This window comes from Falco naumanni, chromosome 4 (genome assembly GCF_017639655.2).
Source record: "Falco naumanni isolate bFalNau1 chromosome 4, bFalNau1.pat, whole genome shotgun sequence".
Classification (NCBI taxonomy): Eukaryota; Metazoa; Chordata; class Aves; order Falconiformes; family Falconidae; genus Falco; species Falco naumanni.
The window spans coordinates 64,069,133-64,094,689 of record NC_054057.1 but is presented as its reverse complement, the minus strand read 5'-3'; the positions used below and the strand labels follow the sequence as shown (position 1 = coordinate 64,094,689).

The window sequence follows — 25,557 nt, the reverse complement described above, 5'->3', positions numbered from 1 at the left end:
GGTTTTGGATGCCAACGCACACGGCAGGTAAGGCTGTCACCAAATCCCAGGGATGGCAGCATGGATGCAAACCATCCCTTTCCAGCGGCTGCGGGATGCCCTGGGCCAGCGTAGGGGGGCTGGCGGGCCCTGGCATGGCACCCCACCGGGGCAGCGGAGGCGTGGGGCGCAGGAGGCTCCAGCAAACGTTGTGTCTGATGAAATCCACGGTCACAGCTCTGTGCTGTGGCACTCTCCTGGCAGCCCCGGCCTCGCCACCGACTGCGCCGTGATAACAGGCTCTGTTAGCATAAAACACCGGCTCCAATCCTGGCCAAAGATGGGGAGGATTAAGCAGCCAGTTTCTTCTACTAATTAATAATACACTTGATTAAGAATTGTCAGTTAGCATGTCACCAGCAGGAAGATAGGCTTTGTGGCCACAGGCTGGGGACACGGCTCCATGGGGCCACCCTCCTCCTCTCCACACCCCAACCAGCCTCTGTGCTGCCTGCCCGGACCCCTCTCTACCACCATCTGATGTCATCAGCATCCTGCCTGCCCCTACGCCCCCCTGTCCTCACCCAAAAGACTGGGGCTCCCTCTGCCCAGCAAGGCGACCCAAGAAGGACCCTTCCCTGTCTGATGATGGTCAGTTGTCATGCAGGCTTGTCATGATGTCCCAGCCTCCCACATTCACCCCAGATGCCACCTGAATGGGATCCTGCCAGTTCCCACTCGATGGGTTGGGCAGAATTTGGCCATAAAGGATCTCAAAGCCTTGGGGTGCAGCAGGGCACCCCCAAAAGATGGGAAGAAGCCAGATCTCTCCCTGGTGCTAAGAGCATCATCTCCAGCAGGTGACCTCAGGGACAGAACATCCAGCCAGGCTGGGGATAGCGGGTTTTGGGGGGTAACGTGCTCCCTCTGCTGAGGTTATTAAGCAGAATCCCCCCAGCACGGCAGCGGAGCACGGGACACAGGCAGAGAGGGGATGGTGTCCCCCCGGGGTGGCTTTAGCAGAGGGAGAGTGCAGCGGGGAGCAATAATAGCATCTCCCCCAGCCCCCACGCAGGAATACAAAGCAATTAGCTAATTGCAGCAGGAGGTCATGGTGGGTGCCTGCCCCAGCCCCCCCCAGGTGCAGCCGAGTGGGCTCCGTGTGCGGCAGCCACATCACTTTGTGTATAACCTACATTTGCTTTTGTCCCGGGCAGCACAGCCAGAGCATGCCTGGGGCCCTCAGCTCCGCTCGGCATGGCATGGCACAGCTCAGCCCAGCACCGGGGGGCCCTATTAGCAGCCCCCAGACCCAAATGAAGCAGCCAGGGCTCAGCCTCACAGCCCCTCATGGGTCTAGGGAGCCTAGAGAAGTGGGTCACCATAGACTGAGGCAGTGACACGGTGACATGCCGCAGCACAGTGTCCCCAAGATGGAAATGGTGTTTCACTTCCTGCTGGGGGGGGTGTCTAATCACAGGAACCCCTTTCCCAGGGTGTCTCCCCAGAGCATCCTCCTTCAGCCCTTCCTGGGAGGACAGGGGCACTTGGCAGCCTCTGGAGGAGCGACACTCACTGATGACAGCTCCGACCAAGTTTTAATTATCTAACGACTCTCAGCATTTGCAGCCACTGTACTGTGAACAAACAGAGGTACAAGGCACTCGCTTCAGCTGTGGCATGGGGGCCAGATGTGCAGGGAGGGGAGGGGCGAGCACCAGGAGGGGTGGCAGGGGTGCCTTGGCAGGGACTGTCCTGCTTGGGGCTGTGCCCTGTGGGGACCCATGAAACCCAGAGCATCTGGGAGAGGGGGGGCTCAGCAAAAAGGAGCACCAGGAGAAACGGGGTTAAATCCCTGGGTTGGGGACCATCCCCCGGTGTTCCCCCAGTGCGTGGTGACAAGGTGATGTTGGGGTGCACCCATATGGCTGAGTCCTGCTCCACCCCTGGGGACACCCATCAGCATTTAGCCCCATCACCCTTCATCTCCCATCAGGCTGCACCCACCACCCCAAAGATGCCCCCCACCCTGTGACCAAGCACCCTTCGTCTCATCCTTCCAGCTCAGTGGGTCCTGCATCCCCATGTAACCCCCTCCCTGGGGGGCTGCACTCTGCCCTGCCTCTGCCTGGGTCTGGCCCCACGGATGCAGCCCCCCGTGCAGAACTGGTCCGTACAGCGGCAGCTCCTTAAATCTTTCCAAACCAAAGCACAAGCCCTTCAGGGGGACCCACCAGGACTCTGCACCCTCCCAGCCCAGCAAGGGGCTCCGCTGGCCCCAGACCCCTGTGAGAGGAACATGGGACTGGGATACAGCTGTAATTAGTGATGGTGAGCACTCGTGGGAGCCCAGGGACCAGCCATGGCTGCCGTGGAAGCAACACCTTTAATTATCAGTCCCAAGTTAACGTCACCCCAGCCTGGGTCCTGCCAGGGTGGTCCTGGTGACCCTGATGCCATCGGGATGCTCGCAGCAGTGCCGAGCTCTGTCTATTTTTATTTCCTTCTGGATGAAGTTTGTTGGGTTGGTTCCATCCCCGGAGGGTTTGGCTGCCTCAGGTGGGATATGCAGCCTTTCAGGAGGGGCCCTGGCTTTGTGTGCGGCGTCCAGAGGAGCGAGGAGAGAGCAAGTGAGCCAGCACCTCCTGAAAAATCACCTCTGGAGGCTGCTGGAGCCGGGTGCAGGGTCCGGGCAGGGAGAAAACACATCTGTGTGTCCAAGGAATCCTTATTTCACGGTGGTTTCTCTGCCCTGGGTGCCCTGGGCCAGGCGGGGATGAGCCTCACCCCTGTCCCAGCATCATCCACCCCGTATTCCCCGGGGATGCAGGAGCTGGATGGTCCTGCCACAGCCACAGCCCGTCCCCATGGCTTTAGGACAGCCCTGCAGGCTTGCCGGCCACCCTTTGGGTGCTGCACCCACAGCTGCCAGCACCCCTACGTGACAGCTCCGCACTCCCCGTCCTTCCATCCAACGCCAGCTAAATATCCCAGTGCATCTCCAGGATAAGTGGTCCGGTGCGTGCTAGGGAGAGCATCCCCTGCTTGCCGTTCTCCTCTGGAGCTGGTGGCTGCCAGGACAGATTATTTTTTTTTACTGGGATGGATTTTTCCACCTTGGCTGCCAGCAGGGTAGGTTGGTGCTGAGGAAGGGGCTGAGGCAGCGCAGTCAGTGCCGGTAATGCAGCAAGAAGGGGCCATTGTGGTGAGACACAGCTGCGCAGGGCATGGGAGGGGAGCAATGGGAATGCAAAATGTGGGTGACGGGAAGGGCTTGTGGGATTCACCCCCCACCGAGGGTGCTTCCCCACCCTGCATGTGCCCTGGTGACAATAGGGGCTTTATGGGAAGCAATGCCATCCCCTGTCCCAGGAGCTGCTGGTGTCTGGCATGTGCCATCCCACCGGAGCCACATGGGTGCTGGGGACACCCTGTCCCCTGGCACAGCCGTGGGCTGGCCATGCTCAGCAAAGGAGGTTGGTGGTGCTGGGGAGATCCTGGGGACCTGGTCTCCTTGGAGCCTGGGCTGTGCCACCAGCAATCTGCTCTTGAGGCTGATGGAGACAGGTCCTTGAAGCGATGTGACAAAGTGACACTGGGGCCAAAGGGGAGGACAGAGTGTGGCTCCATGCCCTTCCCAGCACTCTGCTGTGACCCAGCAGGCAGCAGCTCCTCTTTCTCTTGCTGCGCTCTCGTGAATTATTCAAGCTCTGCCTCTCTGAGAATGTTCCCCCCTTGCCCGGAGCGGAGCCCCCCTGCACCCAGCCAAGGGCACAGATGTGGGGAGCAGGGGGGGCTGGTGACAAGGGTTGTGTGATGGCCTTCGGGGTGGGATGTGCCGTGCGAGAGGGAGTGGGATGAGATGTGCAACCTCCCCAAGCACCGGGCGATGCTCAGCGCACAGGAGAGGAGCTGTTGCAAAGCACCATTTCATTTCACTGAAAGGAGGGGAGGAGGAACGGGGGGAGAGAGGCAGCACGCGAGCTGGCCCAGATCCTGTTTCTTCTCTTTTTTATTCCCTGTTTTTCTGCAGCGCCAGCTCTCATCCCCTGCTGATCGGCAATGGCTGCTCCATCCATGCCAGCAGTGGCCGGTGCCACCCGCAGGGATGGGGTTTTGCTGGCACAGCCCCCAGCCCAGCAGCACCCTCCGCTGCTGGGACCCCAGGAGGGTTTGGGGTCCCGCTGTGGGGCTGGTGGTGTGGTGGAGAGGTGTGCAATGCAGGGGACTGTCCCCGAGATGCTCCCAGGGAGGGGCTGGAGATGGGAAAGAGGGGCTTTGCATGCTGGGCACACTGGGGTTGTACTGGCGGGAGCAGGGTGCACCCCACATGCCCAGCCCAGCCAGTCACCCTCTGCAGCACCTTCAGCAACGGCCGGGGTGGAGTGGGCATGGCAGCCGGGGCTGCAGGGACGCCCCAGCAATGGGACATGGGATGGGACAGTGATGGGGACATGGGATGGGACAGTGATGGGGGTGCAGAACAGGGCAGCAGTGGGGACACAGGACAGGGCAGTTATGGGGACACAGGATGGGGCAGCGATGGGGACATGGGACAGGGCAGCAATGGGGACAAGGATGGGTCAGTGATGGGGACATGGTGCCAGGCAGTGATGGGGACACGTTGCTGGGCAGAAGCTGCCCTTGCCCATGGGAAGCCACCATGTTCTGCCAGGGCTTCCCCAGCTACATTCATCCCTTTCCCTTCAATCTGTCACTGTCCCCTTAGCCTGCTGGCCCATGCCGTGCTGTTGCCAGCTAATGGCTTGTTTCCCATCACTGCAAGTGGCCACCGGGAACAGATGAGCCCGGGAGGGTGATTTATGCCGGGCAGGTTGATGCTGCAACTGTTCGGGAGGCGGCAACAGCTGCTCCGGCTGCTCGGAACAACGTGGGGCTGGGGGCAAATCCTCAGGGGCAGCAGCAGTGGGGTGTCGGGCACCCCTGTGGGGTGGGGGGGATGGCAGGGCTGGAGGGGGCTGCGGTTCACTTCCCAGCCGCTGCATGAGACCAAGATTCAAGTCAAGGCTCCGGTTAATCCAGCTTTTAATCCGCTCTAAATCCCCCTTTAATGTGTTTAATGCCACCTTTCGGAATGAGGATCCTGCTCAGGGGCTCCTTCCCACCGTGGCAGGAGAAGGATGAGGATGCTCTGACAACCCCAGTGCCTACGCCAGCATGGCCTGGGGGGACTCTGGGGCTTGGGGGGTCCCCAGAACAGGGACAAGCTGATGGCCACCCCCCCCCCCCCCAAACAGCTGCTGGACCCCAGCCTAAGAACTGCTCCAGAGGGCTCAGAGGGGCCGGGCTGCCCAGCTCGGGGGGTCCCCATAACCTCCTGGTGGGGAACCAGCCCTGCACCCATGGTGGGGGCTGCCAACACCCCCCACCCATGCTGCCCCGGCCAAGCGGCGGAGAGGATGGTCCCCGGTCTGTGCTGGCGGTGGTGGGTGGGATGGGGTCGGGGGGGGGGGGGGGGGGCTGGGGGTTTGGGGACCCCCTCACAGCAGCTGCCTGCACCCCAGGCCCGAGTGCCATGCCAGGCCCCATGCTGCTGCCGGCGAAGGGTGGGAGCGGGGTGGAGAGGGACACCGGCACTGGACCCCCACGCCATGTCCCTCTTCCCACATCCCCGTGGCGCATCCCCCACGTGTGGGCGAGGGAGGACTTTGCAAGAACACTTCCCCCGCCCCTCCACCCCGGTGGTGTCCACGCTCAGCCCGGTCTACCGGAGCCCTCCGCAGCTCGTGCTCAAAAGCGCCCCGGCGCCCGGCCAGCATCCCACGCCGTTTCCACGCGTGACCCTCTCACCCTGCGTGACCACTCACCGTCCGGGTCCCCGTCACCCCCCGGGCCCGCCCAGGCCCGAGGGAGACCCCGTCACGGCACGGCCGCCCCTGCCCCACGCCGCGCTCACGGCACCGGCCCACGCAGCCGGGACCCCCCGGCGGCACCGCCGTCCCGCCCCCGCCCCTGGGGGACCCCCTGCCGCGCGCTGCCATTGGCTGCTTCGTAGCAAGCCCCGCGCTGCCATTGGCTGGCACCGCCCGTTGGCCCCGCCCCCGCCGCTGCCGCGCCCGGCCCCGCTCGGGACTTCGCAGCAGCCGCGGGCGGGAGGCCCGGACCCGCCGGGCACCGGCCACCGGGCACCGGCTGCGGGGGCACCGCCGTGCCCGGACAGGGAGAGGCGAACCCTGCCCCGTCCCGCCCCCGTTCTGCCCCGTCCCGCCGCGGGCACCGGAGCAGCCCCGGTCCCGGCGCCGCGCTCCCCGGAGGCAGGCAGCAGGTAAGGGCCGTCCGGGCTCTGCCGGTGCAGCGCTGCCCGGATCGGGCCCCCCCGGGCTCCTCCCGGTTCTCCCCGGTCCCCCGGCCCCTGGGGGCGGGGACTCTCGGTCCCGGCCCCGTTCATGCTTCCCGCTCCGGGAGCGGCAGCGGGGCGAAGCCTCTCGTCCCGGGAGGCGGGCGTACCCCCTCGGGGCACCGGCCGGGCCCCCTCCAACCCCGGTGTCACCGGGCACCGGCCGGGCCCCCCCTCTCCGGTGCCACCGGGCACCGGCCGGGCCCCCTCCACCCCCGGTGTCACCGGGCACCGCCGCCCCCCCCCCATCCTGCGGGGAAGCGCGGCCCCCAGGGAGCCCCGGGGGGGCGAACCGAGGGGCCGGAGCTGCTGGGTGGGCAGAGCCCGGGGCTGTTCCCGGGAGCCCCTGGCCGTGCCTCAGTTTCCCCGGGTGGGTAAAACACGGGGAAGGGGCGATCAGCTGTGAAACTGGTGAGAAATCTGGGGGGGGCTTGAACCACCGTCAGCTCTGGTGGGTGACGGGTAACGGGAGCTCGGTGGGCGACAGCTAACGGGAGCCCAGAGAAGGTGCCGGAGCCCCCCTGCCATGGGGTCGTTGTGGAGCCCACGTGCGGGCAGCGGTGATGCCCCATGGCAGCACTGGGCTCCGCGTGCCCCATCCTTCCTCTGCACCCACCACTGCCCGGCCCCTGCGCTCGGGAGGATGAAATTCCTCCATTCCCGGAGAGATGAACCCCTTTGGCAAGGCCAGATCCCGCCTGGAGGAACAGAGTTGGGTGTAAAACTTCCCACCTCCCACCACCCAAGGCTTTATCAGCTCTGGAACGGGGAAGGGTTTGGACCATAAATATTTTTGGCCAACCCCAAGCCCAGCATTGGATCCAAATTGTCCCGTAGAGCTTTTCTTCCCTCCTGGAGCAGCTTTGTCCTCGCTGGTCCCGGGGCAGGAAGCATGTGATGCACCGAGGCCCCCTCCGCAGACGGATGGCAGTTTGGCCTGTTCCACCCCCCCCCCCCCCCCCCCCCCCCCGTTTTCCACTTCCCCATGAGTCTCCTGAGCCTCTTCTGCTCCGAGCGAAGGAGAAAGGAAGTTGCTGCCGGAGAGAACAGCTCGATAAAGAAAAGGAGGAAATGGAAGGCGAGACAGATGCTCCAAAACACCCCCCGCTTCCTCCTTCTCCTCCTCCTCTCCATAAAATAACCCCCCCTTCCTCCTCCTCTCTCCCTGCAGCAGCTGCCTCCCCACCGGGCAGGGTAATCCCAGGGGGTCCCTTGATACAGCACCGGCTCAGCTCCCCCGTCTCAAATCAGCACCAGGCAGCACCCTAGGGTTGCACCGGGGGGAGGTCAGCACTCCTCCATGTGCCAGGATCCTGTTCCCATGCGGTGCCGTCAGACGGGAAGTGCCAGCGGGATTTACCACCCACGCCCGGGGCTGGCATCGCCGGAGCCCCCTCGGATGGGCTGCCCGGCTCCTTGCACAGGCACGTTGGAGTTGCTGGGGCGGATCGGCGCTCCCAGGCATTGGTGCACACTGGGTTTGGTGCAAAGGAGAAACCAAAAAGCTTCTGCTCCTTCCTGCAGGTGTCCGGCACAGGCACCTACAGGAAGGAGATTATGGGATAGGAGAGTGCAGATCCCAGAGATGGTGGGGACAATGATGGGGACATGGCTGAGCACTTGGCAGCACCGCTGGCCCAAACACTGGGTGTGAGCGGAGCAAGATGCAACCACTCAGCAGTGCCTGGCTGCGGCGATGCCAGCGCTCCCCACGGCATCCCCGCTCCTTGCTCCAGCCTCGCAGCCTCGAGGAGCCATGGTGGCCGTGGGTTTTTGCCAAGAAATTAGTTTTTCCTCAGGCGAGGTGTTTATTCAGTGGCTTCCTCCCTGGCCTCACCCCGCTTGGCACACACGCGCCAGCCCCGGCGGCTCTGGGTGCTGTTTGCACCCATGGCAACGTGCGAGGGTTGCACAAGGTGGCAGGCGTCTGTCCTCCTCCTCCTCTAGCACCTCAGCGCTGGTAACATGGGGTCTGGAAGCTGCAGGGGTCACAGCTGGTGGGGGACACGGGCTGGTGACTGGTGACAGTAGTCGGGCTCTCTGGTTACAGCCCCTTGCCCTGCCGGCGCTCCGACCCGTCTCCTGTAATCCAGCACAGCAGCAGGGTTTAATTAATTAATAAGGGTTCGAGGCACGGGGAGCTGGTGGGAAGCAATGCCGCGGGATGGAGGGCAGAGCAGCGGGATCCCATCCACCCCCCCAGCGCCTGGCTGAGGGTTGGGGGGCACTGGGGGTGCTGGGATGAAGAGCAGGGGTGTTTCCCAGAGTGTGAGGGGGAAACGGGACACAGGATGAAGGGAAGACTGGGGAGATCGCCACGTTAAAAGGTTCACCCCGGCTGGGGAAACGATGCTTCTGCGTGGGAGCAAACTTGTAGCAAGACAGCTACAAATTCATACGGCCCTGGCGAGGAGGAGGAGAAAGGAGGTGGAGGTGGCTCTGCACTCAGCTGGAGCTTGGCGGAGCCCTCCCCTTGCGCCACGGGCTTGCTCCGTGCTGCCCCATAAATTATTTAAGTGCTTTTGCTTTCTTGCATGAAATATTCAGCCCAGGGAGCTGGGGGGCACGAGAGCACATGGAGCTGCTGGTGGGTACCGGGTCGCTGGGTCAGTCGGGGGTGAGGGATCTTTGGGGCAGGTAGAAATAACCCTGGGCCAGCACCACTGCTGGATGCGGCCCCTCCGCCAGAAAGGAGCTGCCAGCTGGCAGCTCTGCCACGGCATGTGGCAGTGCCACCGGCCCCAGGTGCTGGCAGGGTGACAGGGTCTCGTGTTCCCCCCTGCAGACAGGAGCTTTAATTGATGCTTTTTTAACGAGAGGGCCAGACTCGGCTCTCAGTTGCGCCCACAAGGGTGCAGGAGACGGTTGATGGGGGGTCCCCGTGGGATGGGGGCTGAGGTTGCAGCCAGGTCTTGGATAAGATGCTCGTGGGTGTCGGCCTGGCAGGGAGCAATGCCAAACCTGCCAGCAGAGGTGCTGGCCGGGCTGCCTGTCCCCTGCCAGCGCTGGATTTGGCCCTCGGCTCTCCTGCCTTGTGGCTGGGATGTCACTGTATCCTGGTGCTGGCACATCTGTCCCCAGGGGAGCCCATGGCAGGGACCTCGGCTGTGTCACCGCATCCCACCTCATGCAGGGCATGCACATGTCCCAGCCTTTGGCTGAGCCCTCACAGCGCTGCTCAGAGCTCCAGCCCGCTCACCTGAAACCTGAAAAATGGGTGGAACCCCCCCAAAGAAGGGCTGTGACTGTCCCCAGTGCCACCGCTGGGACCACAGCCCTGCTGCGCTCTTCCGCAGCAGGAAGGGACTTGGTGAAAGCAACGCCCGGCTGCTCTGTTTCGGTAGAAGAAGCTGAGTTTTGAGGGCGTTTTCATTAAAAAGAAGGGGGTGGGGGGAAAAACCAGGCCCTGAGCAGGGCTGGAAACTTCAGCGACAGGAAGGAAACGGAGCGGTTTATTTCAGTCTCGAGTTTGCTCGTCGAGGCAAGGCTTGCGTCTTCCGTGCGCAGATAGCACCCCCCCAGCGAACAATGGGGTTGCGGGGCCCTTCCCGGCAGGAAAACGGCTTATTCCAGTGAAATCTCCCGGTCGGTGCTGAGTCAGCAAGTCCTGGTGGGACAGAGCGTGGTGCGGAGCATGCCGGGTTAACCGGCCTGGTGCTGAGCGGGAGCAAACGTGCTGGGAGGTGAGCTTGGGTCTCCTGGGGGTTTGCAGCAAGCGAACTGCAACGTGGCTCATGGGCGCTGCAGAAGGAGCAGGTCGTGCTTTAGGGGTCCAGGAAAGACCCCCCTATGGCACTTTGTGCCTCAGTTTCCCCCCACGAGCGATGCTCATCTCCCAGGTCCCTGGCAGGAGAGGGCTGCAGGGCAGCCAGGTGTTACTCAGTGCCGGGAGCAGAGGGTTCATCTGTTATTACAGTTGCTAATTGGGAGCCGTGGGTGTGCGGGGCAGCTCGCAAGAGCCGGCGCTTCCTATTTTTTATGGGCTCCGTAGGTGGAGTTTGCACTCGCTTTATGGCTGCGGTCACCCAACAGAGAGCTCAGGTGTGGGAATTCCTATTTATCCAGGCACCGCTCCCGGCGGGGAGCCCAGGGCACCCCACCGCTGCCGTGGGACGCGAGGGAGGGGTCTTCCAGGGTGCCGGCACCGCAGCAAAGCCCCTCTCCTTCTGAAAGGGGCTGCCCGCCATGGGCAGAGCGAGTCCCTCTCACAGCCGAGGGAGGGAAGATGGAGCCGGCTGCCTCTGCCCATCCTGCCCGTCCCTCCAGGCTCGGCTCCGGCAGCATCGCAGGGCTGTCGGCGTTAAATGAGCCTGACCCGCCTGGGAGCTGCCGGTGGCTCTGTGCGAGCAGCCTCTGCTTTGTCATTTCTGTCTTATTAAGCGCGGGAGCTTCAGCTCGAAGCTCACGCTGGCAAAAATCAATGTTTTCACATCGAAGGAAATACTTACAAACCTCTGTGTTTTTCCTAAGGGCTGTAAATAACCCTGCATGCAGCAACTCGCATGGCACCAGTGACGGCGGCTCTGTTACTGCTCGCTTAATTCACGCCCTCGCAGAGCCTCAGCCGCCCTCGGGCTCGGGGAGCCAGCGGGTGGAAGATGCCTGGGAAGGTTGCACTGTCACGCTTGCACCGTTGCCCTTGCACCATCACCCTTGCACCATTGCTCTTGCACGAGCTGCAGTGAGACGGAGCCTTGGCCACAGCGGGAGCCCCACGGGAAGCCGGGGTTTGCTCCCGAGAGCCCGGTGTATGCTCTGTGGTGGCAGAAGCAGGATGGAGGATCCCAGGAAGGGGTCCGGGCTGGGGTGGCCGCTTGGCCAGGGGGTCCGCAGGGTGACCCGTGATGGGCACAGACACGGTTTTGGGCTAGAATAGCCAGCGGGGCTGCACACGAGAGACTCTCCATAGCTACAGCTAATTTATCCCCATCCATCCTCACACCATCAGCATCCTTTAGCCTAAATAGCTCTTCTCCCCTCCCTGGTGAGGTATTTATAGCGTGATCCCATCCCTTCCCTGCTCTCGCTTTACCAGGCTGACCATGCCACATGCAGGCTCTTGCATAAGCAGCCCCCATCTCTCCCCATCCATCCTGGCACGGGAGCCGGTTGTTATCATGCTGTTCTCACCTCCCCATGATTTGTAGCTCCGTGATTTCCCGGGGCAAGATGCATCTCCAGGGTTGGTGGCGTTTTACTCATTCACAGCAGCTTTTAAAGCTGTAATCTGCCCAAGGTGATTGATTTGGTCCCACTGGGATGCGGGGAGCTGGGATGTAGGTGAGCGAGGGGTGAGGTTTCTGGCTTGCAGAATTATTCAGCTCTGTGTGATGCTTGTATCGGCTTTGGAGGAAGCCAAGATGCAGCAGGACAAGTCCAAGCTCTGCCAGTGCGGGTGTACCAGGGTGGGCAGCGCCCGGGAAAAGGGCTTTGGCACACGTTGGTGGGGTGCTGCAAACTGGCTGTGCCGTCCCAGCCTCGGCGAGCACCGCAGCCAGCACGTGGCCCTGCTGGCTGCGGTGGGTGACTCAGCTGTCACCTGGGTTGTCCTGAGCTCACCCTGCAGGAAATGAGTCAGGTTTTAGGGAAGAAAAAAAGTATTGAAATGGTGGAGCAAGAGTCCTTCCTGCACCGGGAGGAGGGCGGTGCCGGTCGCAGGAGGGAGATGGGGATGGAGGGGCATGGGTGGTGCTCAGGTAGGGACACCTCACTCACCCCGATGCTGCCCATTGCTTCTCCCCAGAGTTTGGGGGAAGGAAGGGGGGAACGCTCTGTAACTCATCCCACCAGCAAAACCTGGGGTGTGAGCTCAGCTCTCACCTGCCCTGCTGTTGGCCAGAGATGTTGTTCCTCCTCCTCCCAAAAGACTGCATGGGGAGGAGGTGGAGACTGATCCAGGGCAGGGGCTGAACTGTGTGTGTGCGCCTTTTCCCCCTGCAGAGATGGACACCTTCAGCACCAAGAACCTGGCCCTGCAGGCCCAGAAGAAGCTCTTGAGCAAGATGGCCACCAAGACCATAGCCAATGTCTTCATTGATGACACTAGCAGCGAGATCTTGGATGAGCTCTACCGGGCCACCAAGGAGTACACCCACAACCGCAAAGAGGCTCAGAAGATCATAAAAAACCTCATCAAGATTGTCATGAAGTTGGGCGTGCTCTACCGCAACGGGCAGTTCAGCCCCGAGGAGCTGCTGGTGATGGAGCGTTTTCGCAAGAAGGTACATACCTTGGCCATGACAGCCGTCAGCTTCCACCAGATAGACTTCACCTTTGACCGCAGGGTCATGTCAGGTGTCCTGACAGAGTGCCGGGACCTGCTGCACCAGGCTGTCAATGGCCACCTGACAGCCAAATCTCACTCCCGCATCAACCACGTCTTCAATCACTTTGCAGACTATGAGTTTCTCTCGGCTCTCTACGGGCCGTCCGAGCCCTACCGCACCCACCTGAAGAGGATCTGCGAAGGGGTTAACAAGATGCTGGAGGAGGACAACATATGAGTTGGCCAAGATGCCCCATTGGCAGCGCTGCCAGACTCTGCCTCCTGTGGGGCTGAAGACAGGACGTACACCTCTTGACCATCACCAGGCTTGACGTCCTCTTCTCCTTGGTAGCGCCAACTCATTTTCTCCTCCTTTTGACAAAAGACTGAACCTCTTATCTTTGTCCAACCCTTGCCCAGGGTCTGCAAACCCCTCGCGGTGCTGGGCTGAGTCCTTCCCAGGGGACCCTGGGCTTTGGGCTCCTGCTGTACAGTTTGATTCCCTTTGCCCACCAAGTGCTCTTAGCTCAGAGTCTGAGGAACTGGACTCCTCACCTTGAACTTTTATCATAACCTTCCTGGGGGAAAACCAAACCAAAGACGAGCGGAGTGTAACACCTCTAAGGTGTCTCTGAGCTGGGGGGGTGGTTGCTTGGCTGAATGGTTGTGAGACCCTGTAACCGGAGGGTTCTGGAGCCCCATGGTTTGCTTTCAGCAGCTCCATGGCACACTGGGAGCAAATCATGGTCCAGACCTTGTGCTGCCCAGGGTGGGAAGGAGCTTCTGCACCTGGCAGGCGAGCATGAGCTTTGGCCTCCTAAAAGACAAGTCCTTGAGACCAGAAGAATCCCACCTTGCCCAGGTGGACACAGGGACACAGCTGTCCCTCAGGGCAGGGAGGCAGCTGGAGGGATCTGCTCCTTCCCTGTATCCCAGTACAGCCCTTCATCCCAGACCCAACTCCCCCAGCAGCCTCCCACGATGGCACCGCCGTCACAGCTCCGACGCCTTCCTTGGTGGTTGCCTGAAGTTCTCCCTAGGATTTCATACGTTTTACGTGTCCTTGACTGAGATATGGTTGTTATTTTTTAGCAAACTCTGTAGCCCTGATGAGTTATTTAAATAAACTCACCTGTCTGGCCTGGGTGCTCCGTGCGGTTGTTAGAGGGGTGGTTGACAATGACAAAATGAGCACTGGGGGCGGCTGCGTTTGTCTTTTAAAGGGTGACGTCTCTCTCCAACCTGGGGTTGCTGCTGGCTGGGCTGCCCCGGCTTTGCACAGCCAGCACTGAACCGGTGGTGCAAACACGGTGCAGAACCCAGCACAGACCGATGGCAAAGGTCTGGGATCCCAGTGGGGAGCAAACCCTGCTCCTGTGCAGAGCCCCACACATGCCCCTCTGCATCCCCCTGTCCCCTCGCTGCACAGTGGGAGCTAAAAAAGCGTGACCCTGACAGCAGACAGCAACGGGCACCTCTGCAGGATCCAACGTGGACGGGTTGTACAAGCGCTGTGCTCGCAGAGCATGGGCACACCAGCTGTGGCCCGCTTCCAGCACACCGATCTCAGCTTTGAAAGCTGAAAATTGCCCTTTTAGCATACAAGACACCACACAATCTCAGCCAGCCTTATCTCCACGACCTTCTTGTGCCTCCCGTTCCATGGGATGTCTCCAGGCATGGGAGGCTGCCAACGCTCATGGGCAGAGAGCGGCTCCGTGGCTCCCGTTCGCTGCTCCCTTTCCACTGCTGGCTTGAGGCACTGATAACTTTCAGCCTTAAAGATTAAATAAAAGCAATAAAGCCCCTATCTCTGCATTTCATAGGTCTGGCTGCAGCTATTGCAGCTAATTTAATTGTGAAATGCAGCTCAGGGTAGGGGGTAAAGCACATTTACAGGTGCACACGGAGGAGAACACGGCCAAGACACACCGAGGTGCTGGTCCCTGGGGAGGACGGGGTGAAGCCGGCCTTTGGCGGTGGCATTGGAGAACAGCCCCCCCGGGCTCGTGGCAGCTGTGAGGTATGTGCTGAAGAGGAGCCGGAGCTGGCAGCTCGGTGGGGTTAGAAGCAGCTGCGGTGAGCAGGCAAAGTGGAACGGGGCTGATGGATGTGGTGGCGACGGCTGCTGCGCTGACAGCCAGAAATGCTTCGCTGTTCTGTTCTCGAGGTGCACGTCGGTGTCAGCTGCAAGATGCTCCTTAATTGCATGAAACAGCTCTGCTCAGATGAGCCCCGACTCACGGCTGTTCCCTTTGTCCCCAGGGTTTCATACACCCCAGGACCACACTTAACCTGCCAAATGCCTGGCACCAGCTTTCCTTCGCATTTGCAGGTGTCTAATCTGAAACTTCTCCCCCACACCCAGCAGCAAACACTCATCTCGTGCCCAAACTCTTGCCTTTTTGTCCCAGGGAAGCCCTGGAGAGGACACTCTGCCAGAAGAGCCATCTTAGAGCCTGGGTTTCCCACCCCAGCCCTGGCCGTGCTGGTCTGGGGAGTAAGTCCCTCCAACTCCCCCCTAGTTTGGTTCCCTCCAAGCAACTGGTTAAACAGGGAGAAATGTCAGAGATGTGCAACATCAATGCCCTAAATGCAGCTCGGAGCACACTGGGGGCACTCCTGGGCCCTGCAGGTTATCTGCAGATCCAGAAGCTGCACAGCAGAGAAGGAAGCATTTAGGAACAGCCTGGAAAAGAGAGCTTTGTAAAACCCCCAGTGCAAAGCACCCCCAGACTGCCAAAAACCCAGGGAACAACCCGCAAAATGGGCAAAGCAGCTACCAACAACCACAACCATCACCAGGCATCAAAAGCACTCATCATGACAGTGCTGGGTTACACAAACTTACAGCTGAAGCCTTGTTCTCATGTGCTGGGACTCCTCTCAGGTGGGCAGAACCCTTGCAAACCCTCTGCAGCCTCCAAAGTCCGTGTGACATCTCGGTTCCTCCTGGGAACACCGAAGGTCGAGCCACTTGTGGGGCATCCAGTTGGAGCAGGCAGGAGTCACAGACCAGAGCAAACTCAGGCCAGAGCACGATGCTTTATTTCTTTATTTGCACTGTTATTTACACAGGAAAGGAATTCCACATTCCCCCACTGTTATTACTCTATATAAGAAAAAAATCACTTCTGTACGTAGAAAATAGTCCTGCAGTGGTACTGAGACATGAAAGTGTTGCTTAGTTTGATTCCTGGGTTGTGTCAGAATAAGCAGCTCTGCTTTCCCCTTGTCAAGGTACCCCAACCCGCGCCCTGCACGAGGGCAGGTCCAGAACATCCTCCCCAGCCAAGCCAACGATGGTCTTCAGCAGCCGCACTTAACAAGGAGTCGGACAGCTTTGGCCAACTCTATCCCTCCCTTCTCCCTCCCACCCCATTTAATTATTTCCTCCTGTCACGCCTGCAGAGAGAGAAATCCTCTCTCCCCTCCAGAGACTAGAGAGTTAACAACCTTCCTTTAGCAAACCGCGTTTAAATCCAGCCACTTATCTTTCTGCATTGCTCTTCCTAGCAAGGAAGATAAGGAGCCCCATTTGAGGGGAGCTTTACCATTTTCAGCAGATCAGCCAAGCAGAAAGCGGGCAACAGAACGGCTGGCTGCAGATCAGGAGCCTCAGAGGAGGTTTCCAGCTGCAAAGCACATTGTTACTCTGACACAAGACAGAATGCATCTGTCTTAACACCTCCAAGCCCCACTTGTGTTGGACCCTAGCACATTTCAGTATGGAAAACATAAAAGGTTTGGCCAACCAAAAAAACCCGCAGTTAACAAGTAATCCTCTTTATCTGCCATGCTCTTCCGGCCAAAACACCCTGCCCAACACTGGCCCCGGGGTCACAGCTCGTCACGGGGTGTTTTTGCTACAATCATGAGTTTGGACAGTTCGAAACGGAACTTGCCTTCCCTGTGAGACACTAGAAAGAGAGAAAACAAGCACAGGATAAACAGATGGTAAGGCATGAACAAAACAGCCCTGCTGGTTCCTTTCCAGGACAATAAAGCCAGCAAGTCGGGCATTGCACTTCCTTCTTACGCACACGACAAGCACGTTGTGATAAACCCCTTCTTCCCCCACGCTAATTTAACGTTTACACTGGAATGGGACCTGCAGAATCCTGCTGCCAGCGATGGCTCAAGAGCACCGCAGCCCTGACCCTGTAACACGCACGCTCCTCCTAGATATTGTCACCTCTCTGCATTAAGCTTAAATACTCATCTCCTGGTGGACAGCCAGGCTTGCCTCCCCCACCAGCCCCCTTGCCGCATAGTTCTCTCAGTCACAGACCTGTTGTCTCGGTGATTTCAAATTCTTCCTGTTTTAAGGGGACGTCACTTTGTCCACCTACTGCAGCTTGAGACTGAAATGGGAAGGAAGAAGGTTTAAGCAGTTGAGGCAATCCAAGAAGCTACTGTATTTAAAGCAATCAAACAAACAGCAGCACACTTTGAAAAAAAATGAATTCATGTTTTACTAACGTGGACTGGAAGAATTAAGCCCACAAAGGAAATCTGAAGGAAAAATCTCTGGCTATTTTTCCATTTCCTATTACACCACAAACTTGTATCCTTTGGGTGACCAAAGACTGGGAAATGGAAGAACGGACCAGACAAAAGCACCAGCAGAGTTTTATTTACTTTGTCACAGGCAAGTTTGTTGAGGCAAACCAAGACTGCACCCTGGCAGGATGGTGTCTTTTGGAGTCACCGACACTGGCAAAGCCAGCAGCAAACCGATGGCAGGGAGGGAGGAGAAATAAAACGGTGCAGGAGAGCCTACCTGCAGCTACCCCCCTGACTGCCACCACTCTAATTAGGGATGCGATAGAGTACATGTTATTGCACAGATGTCTAATAAATGTTTTCTGTGTCCAATTCATGTTTTATAGCAGCCTCCCACACACCTGCTTCCAAGTGATCAGCTGAGACTTACATAAGCCATGGCATACTCTATCTTGGCTCCTTTCACTTCAGCTTTAAACTGGGTAAAGAAGAGATAAGACTTCCCCTGGGGCCTGGAAGAAGAAAGCAGAGCCTTTGACATCGGCAGAGAGGTGGAGGTGTGGATGAGCTCAGGATTCCTGGCTCCCTCCCCCCCCAGCCACCTCTGGCTCTCTTGTAGCTCCATCTAGTGAGGAGGGTGGAGAGGGGGGAAGGCAGCACTTATAACCTGCTGCCTGGCAAGAGCCCACCCAGCCACAGCGTCTGTCAGGAGAGGAGAGCCCTCCAGGCTGCCCTGCAGAGACAAACGCAGCCAGGAAGCCGGTCCCTGGCCACTGGCAGGGTCCCAGCCCTGATCCCACCTGCCTTACTGCTGCTCTTCCCTCAGAGAGTTTGGGGTTAGAGGACGCACCTCCAGATGGAGCAGGAAAAGAGCAGGTTGTCTTCGCTGACTCCAATGTTCATCTGCCATTGCTGCAGGGGGGAAAGAGCCAAACAGTTAATGTGGGTACGTGAGAGCCTCGGGCTTCCCGCTCCGCCTGAGGCAGCCACCTCCACGGGAGCTGCGGCACGACAAGACAAGCTTCAACCATTCTGAAACAACACAACGTAACTACACCACACTTGCTGCCGGTCCCTTTTACTTTGTGTTGCACAGAAGGCGGGGCCTGGTTGCCCTCTCCCCTTCACAGTTTCATTAGTGTAGCTACAGAAGAGTTAACATCTCATTTCCCTTTATGCTGAAAGAACCTGATCCTCTCAGGACTCGCAGAGAAGAAAGCAGAAATTGTGTATCTGCACAGCACTTACTCCAGGAGCAACACAATCTGCGAAACCCTCTCAAGCCTCCTCAAGAACACAGGAGTTACTCCTACGAGGCCCTTCCTACCAACTGAGGTATGAAAACGTCGCTCCCCGTTCTCCAGAGACATCCAGCCCAGAGATCTGTGAAGCCTTACAGATGTCACGGCCTCACGAACCACAGCACCATAGCAACACTTCCTTGGCTGTTCAAAGGATGCTTCCATCAGGGAGCAAATCCAGTAAGTGACTTTTGCAAACCCACAGCGTTGGGAACGGCGTAGCCACCCTTCCTCACAGCTCCTGGCCCTTGGAATCAGCAAACGGAATCGTCCTGAAACAGCTCCTCACCATGCAGCCGCAGAGAGTGAGCCTAAGGGAGATGCTCGAAGGTCTGCCCAACTCACCTCATTCGTCCCTCCCTGAGCTGAGTACGTGAAGGTGCAGGTGTAGTCCCCCTGCAAGAAGAGAAGACGATGAGCAGCCTCGCTTGAGCGGGCCCTTCTCCTTGCTCACCGTCAGCCACATCTCAGCGATGACGGGAGATCTGGGGACACCTAGGACCATTACCGGGGCTGCGGCACAGTGCAGCCCCCCGCAGACTCAGCCGGGGGTGACCAAGGAGGGGTCTGCATTACAGCCGTGTCCACACCTGCGTGGAGCACAGCCCTTGTCCCCCGTGGGGTGTCAGCAGGACCCCGTGGTGCCGGGGTGAGGACTCATGTTCTGGGGGGCCCAGAGACCCACAGCCTCCTTCTCCGTTGCGCCCCTTCCCCTTAGCGAGCTTCCACGGGGACCTTCTTCACGCGAGACCCCCTTACCCTGGCGACCCCTCCCTCCTCTTGGGGTACCTCCTCTCTTTGGAACCCCCCCTTGGGGATCCCTTTCTCCATGGCAAGCCTCCCTCCCTGGGGCCCTCCTCGCCACAGAGCCTGTCCCACCTTGGGGACCTCCTTCTGCTACAGACACCCTCCTTAGGGACCCCCTTCTCCGCTGGGCTCCCTCCCTCCTTAGGACCCCCTTCTCCTGCCTCTGGAGACTCCCCCTTGGGGTACCCCCCGCCCCTAAAAACCGACGGCTCCCCGGCAATCGCCCCAGACACCCCTCCTCGTCCCGCCTTCCCTCGCCGTCAGCCAATCCCCGTGGCGGGAGGCGGGAGCGACATGCCCCGCAGCCAACCAGGGAGAGGCGCGTACCCTCTCCTCACCCGCTCCCTCCTGGCCCCTCACCAGGCTCCGGGAGAAGGAGTGGACCTCCCCGCCGGGCCGCACGTCGAAGTCGGCCGTGCTGGGCCCCTCCGCCGCCCGGGCCGCCAGGCACAGCAGGGCGGCGGGCACCAGCGCGGCCCACACCCTCCGGCCGCTCCTCCCGCTGGGCGCCGCCATCTTGGAAAGGAAGCTCGGGCTACGGCGGGCGGGAGGGGTCAGCGCGGGCCGCGGCCGCTCAGCGGGCGCCCCGGCGGCCATCTTGGGTGCGGGCAGGGAGCCCGGGCGGGTTAACCCTTTGGGGGCCGCCGTGGGGACGGGAGCTCGCTGGGACACGGAGCCGCCGGCATATGGGACAAGGGGACATGGAGACAGCAGCCCCCCGCCAGCCAGTGCCCCTGGGGCCGCGCTCTGCCCTGTGGTGCTCCCACACCATGTCCTGTGGGACATTCTGAGGAGCCTTCCCAGCTGCTGGGCTGTGCTGGCACTAAGTCCCCCCCGGTTATTCAGGATGAGGGGGAAATAAAAAGCACAACGGGGGGTAAAGTACCTTTTCGGCCTCGCCACGCAGGTTTAATGGTGTAAAGACCTATTTTTTACAAAGCTGGGCATGCAGGGGCAGAGCCGTGGCCAGAACATCCATCCCTGGCTGGTGGCCTGTGGGATTCAGCTGGAAGGAAAAGGCCGCAGGGGGGGATAGGGATGGCTGGGGGAAAGGTGCAGGGGACCACCGGGCATCGCGTGAGGGAGCTTTGCCTTTCCCGCTGGGAAAAGGCCTGGTGGCATCAGCCTTGCCTCAGCCACCAAACCCTGCCCGGCCAGCATTTGCAGGCACAGAGCGATTAGCCGTGCTGCTTTTAATTGCATCTCACCACATGCAAACAAAAGCCCCTGTCCAGAAGGAAAAAGCCGTGGGTCTGCAGCCAGGGCAGGGAGAGATGCCCGGGAGGGAGGGATGCCCTCACAGCATGGGGAAGCTGGCCTGGTTGGCCACGCCGCACTGGTTGTCGGTGCCCTTCAGCAGGCGGATGTAGCCCTGCTCGCCCCACACCTCTGACCAGCTGCAGGAAGAGATGGAGAATGAGCACATCCGTGTTCCCACGCACGGAGTGGGAGAGACGAGGATGGGAGCTGGAGCACCCTGTGAGACAGGGATGGTCCTGCCACGCAGCTCCAACCCTGGTGCGGGGGGATGGGCTGTGCGTGGTGGTGGCAGGGTTTGGGGGGACACCCTCAGCCTCTACCTGTTCTTTAAGATCCAATAGCTGATGTTGCGCCCGTGCTCCTGGCTCATGCCATAACCCACGGCCAGCATCCCGTGGTTCACTCGCTGGCTGCAAAACATGCTGCTGAAGATGCCTGGGAAGAGCAGAGCTGGGGTGAGCCAGGGGCCAGCCCTGATTGCTTCTTCTCCAGGGAAAGCCAGCGGTGGATCCCATTCCCCCGGGATCTCCTATTTCCTTTTCTTACTCCCCTTGCCCCTGGGGAAACTCTGGAGCTCAACAAGGGCTCAGCAGCTCACCCCTCAGTGCAAGGCAGCCCTGCCTCAGTTTCCCCATCCATGCTGTGAATAGCCAGAGGGTACCTGACTTGTAGAAGTGGAATTGGAAGCTGCTGGCATCTACTGCCACAGAGACGGGGCCCACGGCTGCCACCGCCTGCTCCAGTGCCACCTCACTGCCCTGGGCCACCAGCCAGATGGTGGAGCAGTTGGCTGCCCTGTCCTGGGGGTTGTATCGGCAGCTGGAACTGTCCTGAGAGGAGGGAGATAGCAACGCTGGGGCTGGGACCGGCTGGCACTGCTCTGCCATGTCCCCAGGGCCACCTGCTGCCCCTTACCGTGGCTGTGTAGGGGTAGACGTGCTCCGAGTTCAAGCCACCATTGTCGTGCACGTACTGGAAGGCGTGGGTCATGTAGCCACCATGGCAGCCGTTGTTGCCCAGCTTTCGGGAGCAATCAATGAGGTTCTGCTCGCTCAGCACTGCCAGCTTCCCTGTCCGGTTGAAAACAAGCCCCTCCAAGGCCCCCGTAGCACTGAATGCCCAGCACGACCCGCAGTGCCCCTGTGAGACGGGGACAGCAGGAGGGTTGCAGCATCGCCTCAAAACCCACCAGAGAGGGATGCTGTGACCCCCGCCCTGGTGCTGCTCTCCAGCTCCTCAGCTGCAAAACTGCAGCAGCCAAAACGATGGGAACTGCTTCCCTGGGTTGCCCAGATGCTTTTTTGGTGCCTGGGAGGATGCTGCTGCTTGTTCCCGCTGCCCAGACTCCCAGCACTCATCACACAGCCCTGGCCAGACCCCCACCCTGTGCCCACCTGGTTCTTTACAGGTGTCACGTAGCCCTTCGCCCGCCAGTCCACTTCTGCTGGGGTCTTCAGAACTGCCGACGCTTGGAAGAGCAGTGCTGGCTGCTCCCGCCGTGCTGGGGTGAAGCCGTTCAGGAGCTGGTTAAACTCCTCATCCGTCTGCAGGTCGCCAAGGGAAAACTCATGTGACGCCACGAGTGCCCGGCTAGCAGCACCGCAGCTGCACACCGACCCGTCGACCCCCAGGAAGCAGCCCAGCCAAAGGGGCACCTGCAGCTCTCAGCAGAGCAGCTTGGGGGTCCCCGGATCAAGCCCCAGGTGCATCAGGAGGTCCCCAGCCCCCGGATCAAGCCCCAGGTGCATCAGGAGGTCCCCAGTCCCGGAATCAAGCCCTGGGCACACTGAGGGGGTGCAGCCCCCTGGTGCAGGGAGGGGTCCCCGGGCACGCCGGCAGGTACCAGGTCCCCGAGGTGGTTCATGGCCAGGCGGAAGGTGTGCTGCCCCTGTGACTCCTCCTGGTTGTGCTGCTGGATGCGCTGCAGGTTCTTCTCCCAGACCTCCCTACGCGTAGCCTCAGCCTCCTGCCACGAGGCAGAGCAGCAGCCAGGTCAGAAATGTCCCCTGGGAGCTCAGGGACATGATGTGGGGTGGGTGGCTCTCGGTGACAACCCCCCCACCCCGGAGCCAGCCCCGTCATGCACCAGGAGGGCTGGGGAGCAGGACCTACCTCCGGGTACTCCTTGGCGTGGAGGCTCTTCCACCCTTCCCAGGCCTCCTGCAGGGCAGGATCCAGCGCGGCAGCACAGCCCAGCAGGGCCAGCAGGAGCCCCAGCAGCATGGCCCTGGCACCCAGCTTGGGGGAATGGCAAGAGTGGGGTCAGGGGGCCCCTGTGCTGAGCCCCACAGCTACCAGCTGGGGCCACCGGCTGGGAGCAGGATGAGTCCTCCCAAGCCCAGATTAGAGGTGAGCGAGGAGGCAGGGAAATGCAAACGGTGGCCAGGCCAGAGGGAAGAGGGACCCCTCGGTTCCTTTAGCGAGATCAGCTTTTGCGTGGCCACACTGCTGGTTCGACAGGAGCTTTAGGAGGACTTAACCGTCCTTTGGGTGGCATTTAACTGTCCTTTGTAGGCGAGGGACGATCAGCTTCGCGAGAGCAGAGCCTGGACGGCAGAAGGAGGCAGACACAGACAAAAGGGCAGCGAGAGCAGCAGGGACTACGCTGGCTCTCCCTGTTCCCCACTCTATTTGCAAAATCCCAGCTGGTTTTCTCTGCCACTGGACCATCCCCCTCTTCCCCTTCCCCCAGCGGGTCTCCCTACACCACCACCAAGGGGCAGAGCTAACCACCCCTGCTCGGGGACTCAGCACCCAGCAGGATGGAGCCCCAAGGAGAAGGACGAGCAGGGGCACAGGCTCATAGCCGGACCCCTTCACAGCAAGGTTTGCTGCTTTGCTGGAGTCAGCTCAGCCTCCCAGCTCCAGCCCAAGGCGGCTTTGGGACTCCAGGCAAAGCAGAACCACCCAGTGGAGCAAGAGCTGTGGCCGCTGGGCCAGGACGGAGCTGTTTTCACTTGAAAGCCAGTGGAAACACGGACCAGCAGACATCTGCACCAGCCTCCGAGCAAGAGGCTCGAGCTGGAACCAGAGATAAGAGGTTTTTCTGTAGAGATGGGGAGGCGGAGGAGCTGCTGCTCCACGCCGATGACTGAAGCCTTGCATCTGTCCCAGCACGAAGGCAGGATGCCTGTGTGTACGTGCTTCACCAAAATCCCTCCGTGAGGATTTTCCAATATCAATTTACACCCTTTCTTTTTGCCAGCGCACACACACAGCCCTGCCCTTGCCACCACCAGCCCCCCTCCTCCACTGCAGCCATTTGTCTTCCTCGCATCGCTGCCGCACGCCCCGTGCCTCTTCTGATGGACCCTGGTATTTCTGAGCAACTTCAGTTATTCTGGGGATGCTGCTCTGCAAAGCCACAGCAGGGCCGGGGCAGAGGAGAGAGGTCGAATGCCTGAGACACCCCTAATCACCAAACACAGAGTTTCCACTGACGTGGCTTTCCAAGAGCGAGAGCCATTGTCGCACCTTTATTCCACCCGCTTTGAGAATGGAGATGCCGGAAAGTTTTCCATCTGAGCATCTTTCAGGGCAAGCGGTGGCTTTTCTGAGCTAATCTTGTAGCTCAAGCGATGTTTTTGTTTTAAAAATAAGTCATCGAGAACATCTGTTTCTCCCTCCACATCCTCCGCCTAAAAATAAAGCCCCACATGTTGGGTTTTCGTGGGAGAAATGCCTCCCAAGCCACTCTCGTGCTTAGTTCCAGTTCTTGAGGAAGAGTAATTTTTGCCTGGTTTCCCCGGCACCCGTTACAGCACCCGCCGCTTCCTCCAGCCGTTACCGCTCGCTCAGGAAATTAACTCAACTTCACGCTACAGCTGCAAATCCTCTGTCTGAAAGAGATGCCATGAACCCAGCTGCACCACACTCCGTACTCCCATTACCTTTCCCGCAGGACAGCTGGGTGGGGGCCTCCCGCATCATTTGTATTTCAAACCCCCAACCGAACCTGTTGCATATTGAAAAGTGCAGGGTTGCAGTAGGTGATTTTCCGGTTAATGTCTCTCAGGATTCTCAATCCCCCAAAGAAGCAAACCAGCCCTTTTTACGGCGTCAAATAATCCTACAGCTTCAGAAGGAAGTTTGCAGGATCAAAGGAGCTCACAGATTTGTAAACTCCTCTAGACAAGAGCATTTCAAGAGTGCATCACAGACATTTTAAGAAACACTTGCTCTTTTGGAACAGGAAAAAAGCAGTGTAAAAGAAACAAACCCCACAAAATAAAGTTTCTTACCATCCACTGACACTGGCCCGGCTCTAGAGAAGGCAAGGAGAAAGGGGAGCAGCTTTTCTCTCTGCAGGTTTCTCTCAAGGAAACTTCAGAGATGTGCAACTTCCTCCACTACACCCCCTTCCGCTGCCCCCCCCCGACCTCAAAAGCTGCACCAGGGGTGACTGAGAGGGGTTCACAGCAAAACTAAACTACAACTGCAATCCCTGGGACAATTCTTTGGGCACAGAGACAAGAAGGGGGCAACAAATATGCTCACAGCCACATTCAGAGAAACAAAACGCTCCCACTGTAAGATGCTTTGCATTTAAAACAGAAGCCTCCAGCTTGCATCCTCAGGGCATTGAATGGCAGTTTAATTAGTGCCCGATTCCCATATAGAAAGGAAAACAGCAAGGCCAGGTTTTCTAAGCTTTACGCTCCCGAGAGGGCGAGCAGGGGCAGGCCCAACACCCACAAAGCAGCTCTGCGTGTCCTAGCATGGGATGGGAGCAGCTGCATCCCCCCGAGTCATCGGAGGGAGCTGGGGCGCGGGGCGAGGTACCCAGCTCCAGCGCCAAGGCTGATATCCGCGAGCATGAGATGTCTGACTTGCTCAAGGTCATGCAGCGCCTTAACGGCGGAGCCAAGAACACAGTCCAGGATTCCCAACTCTCCACCCCGCATCTTCAATTGCTTGGATCATGCTTCCCCTGAGGAACATGAGGGATTTAATATTCTCTCCACCGCTCGGCACAGAAACTGAACAGAGCGCTTTGCTTTTACCACAGACACGGCTTTGGCTATCATGAGCCAGCTGCCATTTCCTCCCGAGCTCTCTCCTGCACTCCAAAACCACGCACA

General features: G+C 59.7%; 3 protein-coding genes across 6 annotated transcripts; 1 reads left to right on the top strand and 2 right to left on the bottom strand.

The window, feature by feature from the left end:
• The first annotated feature begins 6,072 nt into the window (after positions 1 to 6,072).
• TNFAIP8L1 (TNF alpha induced protein 8 like 1) lies at positions 6,073 to 13,743 on the top strand. 2 transcript variants are annotated; one of them, XM_040589793.1, is made up of 2 exons: positions 6,073 to 6,265; positions 12,278 to 13,743. In XM_040589793.1, exon 2 carries the CDS (start codon positions 12,280 to 12,282, stop codon positions 12,838 to 12,840), a length of 561 nt encoding a protein of 186 aa, XP_040445727.1. In that variant the 5' UTR covers positions 6,073 to 6,265; positions 12,278 to 12,279; the 3' UTR covers positions 12,841 to 13,743. The 2 variants fall into 2 exon arrangements, with proteins under 2 accessions (XP_040445727.1, XP_040445728.1); XM_040589794.1 differs by lacking the exon at positions 6,073 to 6,265 and adding an exon at positions 9,664 to 10,020.
• A 1,896-nt stretch (positions 13,744 to 15,639) lies between these two features.
• Positions 15,640 to 19,828, bottom strand: MYDGF (myeloid derived growth factor). Its single transcript, XM_040589792.1, has 6 exons — positions 19,577 to 19,828; positions 18,755 to 18,805; positions 17,959 to 18,020; positions 17,539 to 17,620; positions 16,894 to 16,966; positions 15,640 to 16,522 (listed from the first exon to the last, which is right to left on the bottom strand). Exons 1-6 carry the CDS (start codon positions 19,811 to 19,813, stop codon positions 16,443 to 16,445), a joined length of 585 nt encoding a protein of 194 aa, XP_040445726.1. The 5' UTR covers positions 19,814 to 19,828; the 3' UTR covers positions 15,640 to 16,442.
• A 273-nt stretch (positions 19,829 to 20,101) lies between these two features.
• LOC121086270 (procathepsin L-like) lies at positions 20,102 to 24,815 on the bottom strand. Of its 3 annotated transcripts, none has more exons than XM_040589788.1 (8): positions 24,718 to 24,815; positions 22,589 to 22,714; positions 22,320 to 22,442; positions 21,871 to 22,020; positions 21,392 to 21,616; positions 21,138 to 21,306; positions 20,797 to 20,911; positions 20,102 to 20,613 (listed from the first exon to the last, which is right to left on the bottom strand). In XM_040589788.1, the coding sequence occupies exons 1-8, from the start codon at positions 24,718 to 24,720 to the stop codon at positions 20,514 to 20,516; spliced, it is 1,011 nt and encodes a 336-aa protein (XP_040445722.1). In that variant the 5' UTR covers positions 24,721 to 24,815; the 3' UTR covers positions 20,102 to 20,513. The 3 variants fall into 3 exon arrangements, with proteins under 3 accessions (XP_040445722.1, XP_040445723.1, XP_040445724.1); XM_040589789.1 differs by having other exon boundaries at positions 22,589 to 23,022; positions 24,718 to 24,801; XM_040589790.1 differs by lacking the exon at positions 24,718 to 24,815 and adding an exon at positions 23,951 to 24,237 and having other exon boundaries at positions 22,589 to 23,022.
• Between the last annotated feature and the right edge of the window lie 742 nt (positions 24,816 to 25,557).